Source organism: Galeopterus variegatus, unplaced genomic scaffold, assembly GCF_000696425.1.
Source record: "Galeopterus variegatus unplaced genomic scaffold, G_variegatus-3.0.2 Scaffold2512, whole genome shotgun sequence".
In the NCBI taxonomy this organism is placed as follows: domain Eukaryota; kingdom Metazoa; phylum Chordata; class Mammalia; order Dermoptera; family Cynocephalidae; genus Galeopterus; species Galeopterus variegatus.
In genome coordinates this window covers 129269-142808 of record NW_007728623.1, presented here as the reverse complement: position 1 = coordinate 142808, position 13540 = coordinate 129269, and the positions used below count along the sequence as shown (strand labels likewise).

Here is a 13540-nt window from a genome sequence, read left to right as displayed (position 1 = left end):
GGGGGGGGGTATTGGGGGGGGTATATTATTAAATAAGTAGTATTTATAGTTACATATGTCATTTATATTTCAAAGAAACTGTTCAAAACATTTCCTATTAGACTCTTTTGGGGGGGAGGGGGTTAAAATTTAATTTGTTTTTTTAATTGACAAATTAAAATTGTGTATATTTACCATTAGGAGAGTCTTCTAACCAAGGTATTTTTGTGTCTTTTTGGATGATTCTTAGAAATATTTTCTTCCCCTTGATATAAAGTTTTTACAAAGAATAATCCTTTACAGTAAATATATTCTTTCATCCCTGTATGTAATGTGAGTTCTCTATTAAGAATTGTATTTTAAATAGAGAGGGGAGAAGAAAGCTACAAACATCAACACCCCCTTCCCCAAATCCCATTGTTACATGTGAGGAGGAAACCCAGTCAGAGACAACAGAAGCAGCCAGAGCTAGCATCTCTTGTGGAGGTAGCTGAGCCGATTTGGTTAAAGTTAAGACATCTCTGCTACTAAGACAGAGGCAAATGGGTGTAAACGTAAGATGTGGAGAGCCAGGCTATAGCTGTGCTTACTGGGTCTGCCATGTAGGTTGTTCAGCTGTGTGCAGAAGCATCTAGGGGCAACAGTCCAGTACAGCAGGACGTGAGCAACCTTCCCTTGGAGCTTAGCAGTCCAACAGTATTTGGGACTCTGTTGGCCCTGTGGGAAACTGGCTCTCTTCTCACACTTATCCCTGCCTGGCTGAAAGAACGATTGAATGACTTGAAGCAGGAGAAGTGAGAAGACTCCTGTCACTTGTACAGAAATTCTGCTTTTCCCAACCCCCTTTAATAATTTTTATTTCACCAAAGAAGACTTGGGAATCAATAACTATTTTGTAATGGTGATGTCATTTCCAGGATATTTCATTTAACAACATTCTATTACGACAAAAAGAATGATGATGACAGTTAAATCCATAAAGCATATTAGCATGCGTGGAGCTAATAATGTTTGTATTGTCTTTATCGATTTCTTTGATATTCTTAAAATAATAGCTTGTTTCATAAGCAACTTAGTTATAATAGTTTTAAATAGTATAGGAGAATTTTTTTCCTGAAATATGTATGCAGTGTATTTGAATTTTTGCCGTGCACGTGCTGTCTCCCAATATTCCATCCACTGAGAAGAGTATTTTTTAATTAAAAGAAGTTTTTTTTTTAATTGACACATAATAATTATACAGGAGAATGTTTCTTTGTTGAAAATTATAATGGTGTGGCCTGTGGTTATGGTTTCAATGTTTAACAACCTTCTCTAATCTATTGTCCTACATTTTTTTCTTTTTGGCATTTAGAAATGATTTTCTAGAAGTTGTGAATTTCTTGAAAAGTTTAACATTGAAGAGTGAAGAGGAAAAAACTGAATTCTTCAAGTAAGTTCAGAAAGTCAAGACTTTAAATTCAGTAACTTGGATTAAGTCCATGTAATCACATCAGGTATTCTAGAGAGGATGAGTCAGACATCTGGTTTATTTCACAGTGTTTATTGAACATTTCCTACACGTCAGGCTTTCTGCTAGGCCCTGGGAGAGAGAGTTTTGGTGAGAGAAATAGATGCCCAGACTGGTAATCCTTAAATGGGGGGGTGGTTGCAGTGAAAGGGCTTTTGGAGGGAGTCCTGAGAACACGGAGGACAGGCAAGTGGTGGTTAAAGAAAAATATTCTGGTCAGAGGAGCAACATGAACAAATGCACGAAGGCGAGACCCAGTATGACTTGTGCAGGGAATGACAAGCAGCTGAGTCCTGCTGGGGGGCAAATTCTAAGACAAGGACAGTAAGAGGTAGCCCTTGTATGTGGAACTGAAGAGTGTTGACACTATTTGCAAATAGTGGACTTGAGGTATTGAACCATTGAAGGGTTGAAAGCAGGCTGTGAAATGGTTAAAACTCCCTTTAGGTGGATCACTGTATTGTCTATGAAGGAGGCAGGCTTAGCTCATGGATCAGTCAGTCGACCGCGGCAGTCCGGGCGGTAGATGTGAGGCCACATGTAAGGGCGTTGATGGTACCAGTCAAGAAGAAGACACTGAGATAAGAAAGGTTTAAAAGATAAAGTTGGCAAGCCTGAGTGATTATTACCAAATGAGAGAGAGAGGGGAAGACCTACTATGCAGGACAATGATGAATTCAGTGTTGATGTGTTGGTTTGAAGTGTGGGACAGAGGTGTGGGATAGGGATGTACATGGCCAGTTGGCCAGACAGTTCTGAAGCTCAGGAGTGAATTCTTAAGCTGATGAGCTAGAGGTCAGTATTAGGGTGTCATCAGCCTATGGTTGGTGATATTTTCCCAGAGAAAATGAGTAGCCCAAATTGTAACCCTTGGGTCACCCAACATTGTAAGAGGGCTTGTGGGAAACAAAGCAGCAATGGTTAGAGGAGATTCAGAGAGAACCAGGAAGGAATTCATTTTCCCAAAGGAGTAGGGAATTTCAGAAAGTTAGGAGAAATCAACACCTGTTTATTTAGCAATCAAGAAAGCGCTGGTAACCTTGTCTTAGCAAGAGCTGTTTGAGCAGGGTGAGACTGCAGTGGGCTGATAAATGAATGGAAGGTGAGAAAGTAGATGTTGGGTAAAACCTGGGCAATTTGGAAAGGGAAGAACGTATTATTGCTAAAGAAGGACATAGAGTCATGGAAGAAAGTTCTAAGGATGGAAGAGATGTGAACATGTTTATAGACTGAGGGAGAGGAGCTAGGGGAAGAGTGGAGGGAGCAGTTGTGTCTGCAGTGTTGGGACGACTGTCAGTGCATGTCCTGAAAGAGAAGGAATGTTGTGGCAGTGTCTGGGTGGGGTGGCCATAAGCGAGAGGAAGCCCTCCAATCCTTGGTGACTGGAGAGGAGGTGAGAATGAGTGTGGATGTGGACCTGTTTGTCTATACTGGCATATGGGTGTGAAGGTGATAATGCATGACGTGGCCTGTTTCCTAACAAAGCAGGAGGCCAGGTTATCTGCTAAGGATAACCTTATAGTGGAGTATTATTACTATTAACATGTAAGATCTGTAAATCTTAACAAAGTACTTTTATATATGTTGTCTTTATAGAAGTAAATAACAAAAGCCTATATTTTGTTTACGGTGGAATCTTTAATCTAATATCCTATAGCTTTGAAATTTGAAAAAGTGCCTTTTATTATCTAGAAAGCCTCTGGCTCATTAGGGGAAAAAGGAAGGCACTTTTGCTATTAATAGGAGTTAATTTGTTGAAAACATGTCCTAGCTTGGATTGGAGGTATGCTGGCCTTGCCTCACACTTTCTGCAGCTTTCTTAAGTACCTGGGGACCGACCTGTTCACCTTCCCCAGCTACATTTCAAAGTGTATCACTTTGATAGAAGTGGGAGAGAGGTTGTATGTGGCTGAGCTGTACAAGTAAATTGACTGAGCATCATGACCAGTTTCACAGGCTTTCCTTCTTTGTCCTCAGATTTCTGCTGGACAGAGTTAGCTGCTTGTCAGAAGAATTAATAGCTTCGAGGTTGGTGCCTCTTCTGCTTAATCAGTTGGTGTTTGCAGAGCCAGTAGCTGTTAAGAGTTTTCTTCCTCATCTGCTTGGCCCCAAAAAAGGTGAATTAAAAAAAAAAATTATTATTGGCGATTAAAGAATTTGGTGATAATTATTCCTGGGCCGGCCCGTGGCTCACTCGGGAGAGTGCGGTGCTTGAGCAGGATAAGATTACTATGTGGTATAATTAATGTTTGGTTCTAAAAACAGAGAACAATTATTGGCCCCTTGTGTGATAGCTTTAACTCAAACTTGGGTACCAAAGTCCACAAGATAAATATGGAGCATCTTCCCTGTGAGTCAGATTTAGTCTAGTAAGTAGTTACATAGGACTAAAATATGAAATACAAATGAAGTTTTAAGGTAACACGTCTTCACAGAACTTGTGCGTTTAGGCCTGTGCCTCCTGGCTTACCAAGAACAACACATTTATTTTCTGTTTTCAGTGGAAAGATTGAAAAGCACTGAAATAATTTTACTTCTTGGGGCTTCAGTTTTTTTCCTGAATGTGACATGAGGTTTTTACTTTGAAACTTTGTAACTTTATAGCACTATAGGTGGTAGGTAACACATCAGGTTTAAGAATACAGCATTAATATAATATTATAGAATTTTGAGGTAGGTAGGATCCTGCTTTCAGAATTTATTTTCTTAAAAGATCTCAATTTAACAAAGCAGTGTTACTGGTTACTGTTTTACAATTTGGAATTTCCTAATATAGGTCGAGCATCCCTAATCAAAAAATCCGAAATCCAAAGTGCTCGAAGATGGTGCACCAAAATGGTGCGCAAATGAAATGCTCATTGGAGGATTTTGGATTAGGGATACTCAACTGGATAATGCAAATATTCCAAAATCTGAAAAAATCCAAAATCCAAAACACTTCTAGTCCCAAGCATTTCAGATAAGGGATACTCACTCAACCTGTAAGTCTACTTTCATGTCGTTCCCTTTAGCTGTGAATTTTTATTTATAGCTCTTCTATTCTATTACTCAGTAGATAGGGGTGTACCTCTGAATCACCTGGATTGCATTTTAAAAATTTGTATGCCTGATCCACTGGTTGTGGGACAGAGCCAAAACATAGGTACACATATATTTTTAAAGGTCTCCAAATGATTCTCACACATTGCTCTGTTTGATGCTCACTACTGTTAACTATTGGAAAGAGAGGACTGTCCAGCATCAAAGTCCCATTGTAGCATTTAACACTTCCTGGTTTTGCAAATAAAATTGCATCAACAATATGAATATGTCACTAATCTAATCTAGTCTATGAAATGCCTCACTGAATAAATTTATAAAAAGTTACCGTTTAGGATTCTGTTAAAATACCATACAAGTTTTCGTTGTAGTACATTATCTATGATCTCTAGTATTTCAAAACATTTCTGTAAGGTAGAGAATACTTAAGATAACTAAGCCTTGAGTAATTTGGGATCAAGAAAGCAGCTTTGGTTTGGGGCATAAGAATTTAAAAGAATACTTAGAATATGTGTAAAGTTCTGGGCTCAGTTTGTGAATTATGCCTAGTATTCTCTTCACTGAAATGACAGTTCATTTTTTCATCTGCTTTTGGGGGTAGAGAATGCACCGGGAGAAACCCCTTGCTTGCTGTCACCAGCCCTGTTCCAGGCGCGGGTGATCCCTGTGCTCCTTCAGTTGTTCGAGGTTCACGAGGAGCATGTGCGGATGGTGCTGCTGTCTCACATCGAGGCCTACGTGGAGCACTTCACTCAGGAGCAGCTGAAGAAGGTCATCTTGCCGCAGGTCAGAGCCCAGATCGGCAGTGGGCTTGTCATAGAGCCATCTGAAGGAAGGGCAAGACGAGAGTGGGCAAAGCTCTGCTGGTCATTTGGGGCAGAAAGGAAGAGGGTTTTGGGGTATTCAAATAATAGTTAGAAAGCCTTGAGGCAGCAGTTTGGTTTAAAAGCCTTCTGGAATACAAAGAGCTGAAATTAAAATTATATTTCCATTTCATTCAAACAGGCAAATCAATTAAACTTACATATTTGTCTTAACCTGGGAGAAAGTGGAATTCTGTTTGCTAATTCTTTGGGGGGAAATGAAGAAAAAGCATTTGTGGAATGCTTTGAGAACATAAACTATGATTGTCTGTAATTAAATTATTATAAAATAATTAAAGTAGGACTGAGAGGAGCATGAGATTATTCATATCAGTGGTTTTTAGCCTGTTTATCAGCTACCATAGAGCCTTATTATGGTTTGCCCACTCAAGGGCTCTGGGTTTGTATTAGTTTCTTATGGCTGCCATAACAAATTATCACAGACTGGGTGGCTTAAAACAACAGAAATTTATCCTCTATCAGTTCTGGCGGCAAGAAGTCTAAAACCAAAGTGTTGGCAGGACCACGCTTCCTCTGAAGGCTCTGGGAGAATCTACTTTGCCTCTTCGAGCTTCTGGTAGCTCTCAGCAGTTTTTGGCATTTCTTGGTTTGTAGTGTTATTACAATATCTGCCTCTTGTCACATGGTGTTCTTATAAGGACACCAGTCATTGAATTTAGGGCCCACCCTGATCCAGTATGATCTCATCTAAAGGTCATATTCTGCATGGACATGAAATTTGGGGAGACGGTATTCAATACAGTATGAGGTTTTTAAAAAAGTGTTTTTTTAAAAGATACTAATCACATAATATCTTTCAAATAATTTGTTTTCCTATGAGATTAGTTTTCAGGGAGCTAATAAGTGGGAAAGATAGATGTTTCAGTTACCTGTTGCTGTGTAACAAACCACCCCAAAACTTAGTGCATTCCAACAACACCATTTCATCCATCCATTTTCATGATTCTTTGGATGGACAGGGCTCAACTTGGGGATTCTATTGCTCCAGAGATGTTAGCTGAGGCTTTAGTCATCAGGGGCCTCACCAGGGCTGAGACATCCAAAGTGGCTCCTTGGCACCTTGGAAGAAATGGCTGAAAGTCTGGGCTTAGCTGGGACTTTGGGCAAACTGGATCTTTTTCTTCATGAACTCTCAGGGTCTCAGGGCTTCTATCCCCCTATGTGACATTTGCACATGATTTCTCTAGGAACATAGGTGGACTTCTTATATGATTGGACTAAAAAAAAAAAGTACTAAAAATAAAAGGCAAAAGCAGCCTTCTTAAGGTGTAGGTTGAGAACTGGCAGTGTTATTTCTTTTTTTTTTTTTTTTTTAAAAGATGACTGGTAAGGGGATCTTAACCCTTGACTTGGTGTTGTCAGTACCACGCTCAGCCAGTGCGCTAACCGGCCATCCCTATATGGGATCCAAACCCGGGGCCTTGGTGTTATCAGCACCGCACTCTACCGAGTGAGCCATGGGCCGGCCCTCATGGCAGTGTTATTTCTGCAAATTGTTAAAGTGAGTCAAAAAAGTCAGCTCAGGCTCACTGTGGGATGGCTTAGCACAGGATATGGATACTGGAGGTGTGGGTCACAGGGGGACAACTTTAGAGCCTAGCTACCACAACATAGTGATTTGTATTTATATCTGTAGCAATAATTGTTACCTTATATATAGTTATGATTGGAGATTTAGAAGAGGAATGAAGCCCTCTAACTCTGAAAGAGAGTTGTCATCATAGGTCTCAGAATTGGGATTGAGGTCAAAGGATAAGTAGATGTTCAGCATGTGGAAGATAATGAATGTTCTCATTACTTAGGAAACTACTGCCCCTGTAGGAGAGTAACTGGGCTAATTTCTGTGTGCTAGAAAGTTCAATACGGTAGCAGTGCATAGAAAGAGAGATCAGCTAGGAAGCTGCTAGAATCGTTCAGTTAAGAGATGACAGTGGCTAGGGAAAATATGGCAGTGGATATAGGAGAGGGACATATAAAGGGTAGAAGCGATGGGACTCAGTTTCTCACTAGATGGAAGAGACTTTGAGTATGATGGATTTTTGGCTTGGGTGGACTATTATATGATTACCATATTCAGTTGATAGAATTTAATCATATGCAAAAGAAACAGGCTTTAGTTTAATTGTATAGCCTTGTTTTGAGAAAGTGCCTGATCTGTTAGCATTGGACCCAATAAACTCTTATTGAGTCCTGTTGGGAATCTTTGATCTTATTATGTAAAGGAGGAAACTAGAACAGAAAAATAAAACAATAATTTGTAAAATCATATTGAGAACTACTAGCAGAGCTAGGACCAGAACTCAGGATTCCTGATATGTGCCATGCTCTGTTGTTCCACTGGGCAGGCTAATTGCCCTGGCCTTGCATCTGGCTGGTGCAGATGCCTTGCAGGTCATCTCCTTCCTTGTATACAGAGCAAAACTTCTCCTGATATCTGCATTTGACTGTCTTGGTTAAGGTGCTTTTGGTTGCAACTAACTAAAACCCATTTTAAACCAGCTGAAGCAAAAAAAGAATTTAATGAAATGTCAGACTCCCTTACATGGAAATCAAGTGCAGTTGGATCTCACAGCCATTTGCTCTTCCTGCCTTTCCTATCTTTGTGTATCTGTTCCACTTTAGTTTCTTGGAAGATGAACTTTCACTTGGGCACGAAGTTTACATGGAAATCAAGTGCAGTTGGATCTCACAGCCATTTGCTCTTCCTGCCTTTCCTATCTCTGTGTATCTGTTCCACTTTAGTTTCTTGGAAGATGAACTTTCACTTGGGCACGAAGCCAAACGTGGTTGTCGCATAACTCCCAAGTTTATGGTCTGCATTTCAAAAAAACCATAGAGATAACCAGTTTCTCTAAGCTGCAATTTATATTGCTGGGCAAGCGATCATGATTGGCTGAGTTTGGGGCAGGTGTTACATGCATCTTATATTAAGAAAGTTTTCAAGGTCCTGTCTTTGTGGATGTGTAGAACTGAAAAGAGGGGCAAGGACCAGGAACGGAATTATTAGTGTCCTGTATGAGTGGTTGAGTGCCCTCTGCAGAACACTGCCAGTCCATGAACTGTTTGAATAGTTCTGTGATGAGGTGTGAGTACAGATAATGGACAGTTAATATTTAAATCCTTTTGTAGCAATTTGATGGAGTAATTTTATGTTGGTTTCCAATGTATTTGTTTAATTTTGTTTTGATTGTATTTTTTTAAAAAGTATCAGTCTTTTATGGATTGGGAGGGGAAGATAGTGGTCCTTTACCACAGGTAGTTTGAGATCCACTGACATATAACACGTATCTAAGAAAATGTAGTTCATCTGAGCAAGCACAGTCTGACTGCATCCCAATTGCTTGGTCACAGAGGGAGAAAAAGATAGGTGATGTGGTTGTCTACACTTATTACCTCACTCGCTCCTAGGTATTACTGGGCCTGCGTGATACCAGTGATTCCATTGTGGCCATTACTCTTCATAGCCTAGCGGTGCTGGTCTCTCTACTTGGACCAGAGGTGGTTGTGGGAGGAGAACGAACTAAGATCTTCAAACGCACTGCCCCAAGTTTTACTAAAACTACTGACCTTTCCCCAGAAGGTAAGAATGACTAAAAGATCTAGCTTTATATTGTGTTGTTATTTTATTAGGTTTAATATTATACAAGTAATGCAGGAGGGTTGTATGATCAAATGATCAGAGAAGTATAAGGAAAAAGCTTCCCTTTCCCAACTACTTCTAGGGGCTATAAGGTAACCAATTTTAATAGTCCAATGGGAATCCTTTCATACCTTTTTTTAAGCTCACAAGAAGAGACACAGATGTATGTTTATACATACATACATATGTTGGTTATTTTTTAAAATGGTAAGAAAATACCATATACATATCTACAACTTGTTTTTGTGTAACAGAATATCAGGGACTTCTCTCCATGTTAATACATAGAAATCCAGCTCACTCTTTTTGATAGCTGCGTAACATTTCATTAAATATAATTCATTCAGTGATTCCCTTATTCATGTATTTTGCATCCATTTCTGGATTTTTAATCACTACAAACAATGGCTGTAATAAATATCCTTACATGTGTATCTTTATGTACTTTGGGTTTCATTGCTATAGGATAAAGACTCAAAAGTAGACTTGCTGGGTCAAAGGATGTATTTTAAATTTTAGTAGATATTGTCAGTTTACAAAAAGATTATAGCAATTCTTACTAACACTAGATGTGTAAATTCTTTTGATTTTTGCTGGCCTATTGGGTGAAAAGTTGTTGATTTTTAAGGACTTCAAGAAATCTTTATTTCTGGTATGTTCCCATTTGATGTTACCTGGGAGGTAGCAATAATTTCTGGTCTTATGAAAATTTTGTATTAACAGTGTCATTGCTTCTTTGTATAACTTTGAATAGGACAATGACCTCGTTATGAAATTCTGGATCTCCAATTCAGTTTACTGATAGTAGATAGCATGAAAAGTTGTTAGTAGAAAAGAGTAATTGCATAGGATTTTCTCTGATTTTGATGCCAAGAGAATTTTTAAAGCAACTCTGGCTACCTGAAGTTTTGAAGAGAGTTCAATTCTTCCTTGGTGCTAATGAAACAATGTCAGTGTGGCTCCAAGGAGCTTGAAAAGGGTGTTGTAGAGGCTTCATTTTTGGTTGTGAAATGTACTTACCAGATTGGGTGGGATCCGTTTGTTACCAATTCTGCTTTTAGCAGATTATATCAAATAGCAAGTGAGAGGCTTATATTATACCAGAGGAATTTTTTGAGGGGTGTGTAGTTTTGAGATAAAGCTTAGTGGGTAGTCCTTGGGGCAGCTTTGCATGCTGAATTAGCAAAAGCTCCCATTCCTAACATCTGTATTATTTATTAGAGTTGTAGACATTTTATATATTAAAGATATGCATTTGTTTACATCCATTTGGATTACTTTGCAGTATTAATAGGAAACTCGGAAGGCACAAGAGCAGCAGTAGTAGATGAATTTTTCTTAAGATTTTCCTGGCGACTTGATAAGACATCTTATCCCACTGACTATCCCAGTTAGACTCTTCATTGAGGACTAGTGAGCCCTGCCAGCAGTCTACATTCCAAGTTTATAATTAATAGCAGCTTTTTTTCTGAAAGATGTAGGGGGACTGATGGGGAAAGGGACATGCATAAGGTAGGTCTACTCTTAGACATTTTTTTTTCTTCAGTCTTTTGCAGTTTACCTGCATGGTCTGACTTAAGAATAAGGGCTAATATTGAGGTTTGTGAAAGGTGTAACTAAGGGAAATAAATACATCTGCCTGAAAGTGAGTTGGGGAACACGATTTAGAGAAGAGGACATTAGGTAAGAAAAATTAATTAAGACTTCAGTAGGGAGGATAGTGGCATAAATAAGCGAGAGAAGTGGAGAGCTTGTGAAGGCCAGGCCTTAGAGGGCTGGGGTGGAGGAGGGGAAATGTGCTGAAGAAAGCTGGGGACCTAATAGTGATAGTTTACCCCAGGCCATTCCCTTCACCCTCACTTAATTTTAAGGCAAAGGAACTATTCAGCCAAAATTTTGCTAGAATCTTTTTGATCATTGTCCAGTCTTGAGTATAAACTTTTTGGTAAATTGTTAAGGACATTTTCATGAAAAAAAATTTTTTTTTTTTTTTCCAAGTTGGGGGTTAAATATCCATAGCATAAAATTTATTTTAACCGTTTTTAAGTGTACAATTTTATTGTATTAAGTACATTCATGCTGTTGGGCTTTTACATGTGGATTTTATTCTTAAAAGTACATAGAATCACTTATGGTTTTTAAATCACCACCAAAATGTTTTTAACAGCTGTAACTTTTTAACTAGGTATCCTAAAGGTTATATCTATGTAGTGCTTGGTTCCTCTCTATTTCATCACCACCACATGGAGTGGACACAGTCCGTTTGTAAACACCTCCAGGGACAGGCAATCCATTCCCTAATAGGTTGTTTCTTCAAATATTTGAAGATGTTCTCTCCCTGCAGCTTATCTTTCATTTGTGTTAAATGTACCCCTTTCCCTTAACTGTTGCTCACCAAACATGTCATCGATCAAGAAGAAATTTACTATCCCTTTCATTTTTTGGAGTTTTTATTTACCTTCAGATTCTCCCATGCACGTCGTCTGCAACCAGCACAGTCAGATCTCGCCAGTCTTGGAGAACCCCTCCTCTAGCATATTTCCTAAGTGTTTCTTTTCTGGCAACATGCCCATCAACAGCAAGAAGCACATACAGCGAGATTACTACAATACTCTTTTACAGACAGGTAGAAATATTAAATTTATATAGCTTTTCCATTGCTCAGATGAATGTTTTCCTGAGAATAAATAAGTTAAAATTCTGAAAATTAGGGCACTTTGGGAGTTTTGAGACTGACCTCTCTTATTTATAACTGTGTAGTCAATTTTGGTCTCATTGTCTTTCCCTAGACTATTGGGTATATACCTACGCTGTCTTCATTACTGGTGAGAAGAGCAGGTTGACATTACTTGAATTCTTTTTTGGACTAGATACTTCACTTTGGGACTTTTGATCCCTTTATACAGCATCTTCCAAATTGTACCAAGAATGATAGTTCTGAAAGATGTTGATAGTTGTGTTGTGAAAAAAGAGTTCTGTGGTTAAATAAGTTTGGAGAAATTGTAGCAGAGCACACATTGCATAAAATTTCTCAGAGCCTTACTTTACGCTTAGGGAAATTTGCTTAAAATGAGGATAAGTTGGGTCAAGCAAACTTATTTAAGCACACAACATTTTTTCAGGGTATATGTAATTAACATCTTGAGGGTAACATTGCTTGGCTTAGAGCATTTCTATATTCATTTATAGGCAGTTATGCCTATAAACTGTGTTTGGATATCTGGTAAAGGACTGGATGCTCCAGTTAGTCGTTACTTGATAGGCTTCCATTGAGTTAACAATATTATATGGATATTATATAGTAAGTATTTGGATAACTTATATGACATCATTGATTTTGAGTGATATTCTGCTGGGTGGGATCTCTTTTGTTAGTTTAGCATGCATGTATATTTCCAAGTAATTGATGTATACATTTCATTAATGCTAACTTTCCCCTAATACATTTCTTGCTCTTAACCAACATGAGAATAATTCTTGTACATATACTCACAGGTGATAAGTTTTCTCAGCCTATTAAATTTCCCATGAATGGAATCGCAGATGTGAGAAATACTTCAGAGGACAATGAAAACTTCCCATCAGGTTCTAAAAAGTGTGAGGAGTGGCCTGATTGGAGTGAGCCTGAGGAGCCTGAGAACCAAACTGAGAACATACAGATTTGGCCTAGAGAGCCGTGTGATGCTGCCAAGTCCCAGTGTACTAACTTGAATGTGGAGGAGTCATCTTATGATGACTGTGAATCCAGCAGCTTAGAGACTAAAAGAAACCAAGGAGATGGAGTCATTGCTGTAAAACCTGTTACCTCAGGGGAGCAGAAGCCTATTCCTGCTTTGCTGGCAACTGAAGAGTCGAAGCCTTTGAAGTCAAGTCTACCCCAAAAGACCAGTCTTGTACAATGCAGGGATGACCCAGGCCAAATCAAGCCACCAAAAGTGACATCACAAGGAAGGCCTCTTAAGTTTCCATTAGAACTTGGCTTAGGAGAGGAGTTTACCATTCAAGTAAAAAAGAAGCCAGTACAAGATCCTGAGTTGGATTGGTTCGCCGATATGATCCCAGAAATTAAGCCTTCAGCTGCTTTTCTTATTTTACCTGAACTGAGGACAGAAATGATGGTCCCCAACAAGGATGGTGTCTCACCAGTGATGCAGTTTTCCTCAAAATTTGCTGCAGCAGAAATTACTGAGGTGGGCACTTTTGGGGGATTAAATTGTGCTACAAGTTTAAGTATTTTCCTAGGAGGTCCCAGTTGCACTGTCCCATTTATAACAAATAACATGCTGTTTTCTCAGTAAAGGAAAAGATACCGTGGGTTAAAATGATCAAGTCAAGCATAAAATCAGTAAAGTCAATTTCTATAATATCTTTCCTTTCCCCAGAAAAATGTAGCAATGCTTAGGCTAAGTGTTCAATGGTCTGCTTGTCACATAAACTTTTTATTCAGAAAAGGTATTGGGCCGGCCCGGTGGCGCACTGCGCTAGTGC

At 39.0% G+C, this 13540-nt stretch overlaps 1 protein-coding gene across 4 annotated transcripts in view; it reads left to right on the top strand.

Annotated features, from left to right (window-relative positions):
- SCYL3 (SCY1-like 3 (S. cerevisiae)) overlaps positions 1 to 13540 on the top strand; it is a 37956-nt gene that overhangs the window by 23124 nt on the left and 1292 nt on the right. For 3 of the 4 annotated variants that reach the window (XM_008582071.1, XM_008582070.1, XM_008582072.1), the window contains exons 8-13: positions 1334 to 1411; positions 3467 to 3606; positions 5130 to 5314; positions 8821 to 8992; positions 11517 to 11678; positions 12548 to 13242. In XM_008582071.1, coding sequence (XP_008580293.1) covers positions 1334 to 1411; positions 3467 to 3606; positions 5130 to 5314; positions 8821 to 8992; positions 11517 to 11678; positions 12548 to 13242 — 1432 coding nt within the window. The remainder of the gene's footprint in view (positions 1 to 1333; positions 1412 to 3466; positions 3607 to 5129; positions 5315 to 8820; positions 8993 to 11516; positions 11679 to 12547; positions 13243 to 13540) is intronic. The other variant, XM_008582073.1, reaches the window with a different exon arrangement.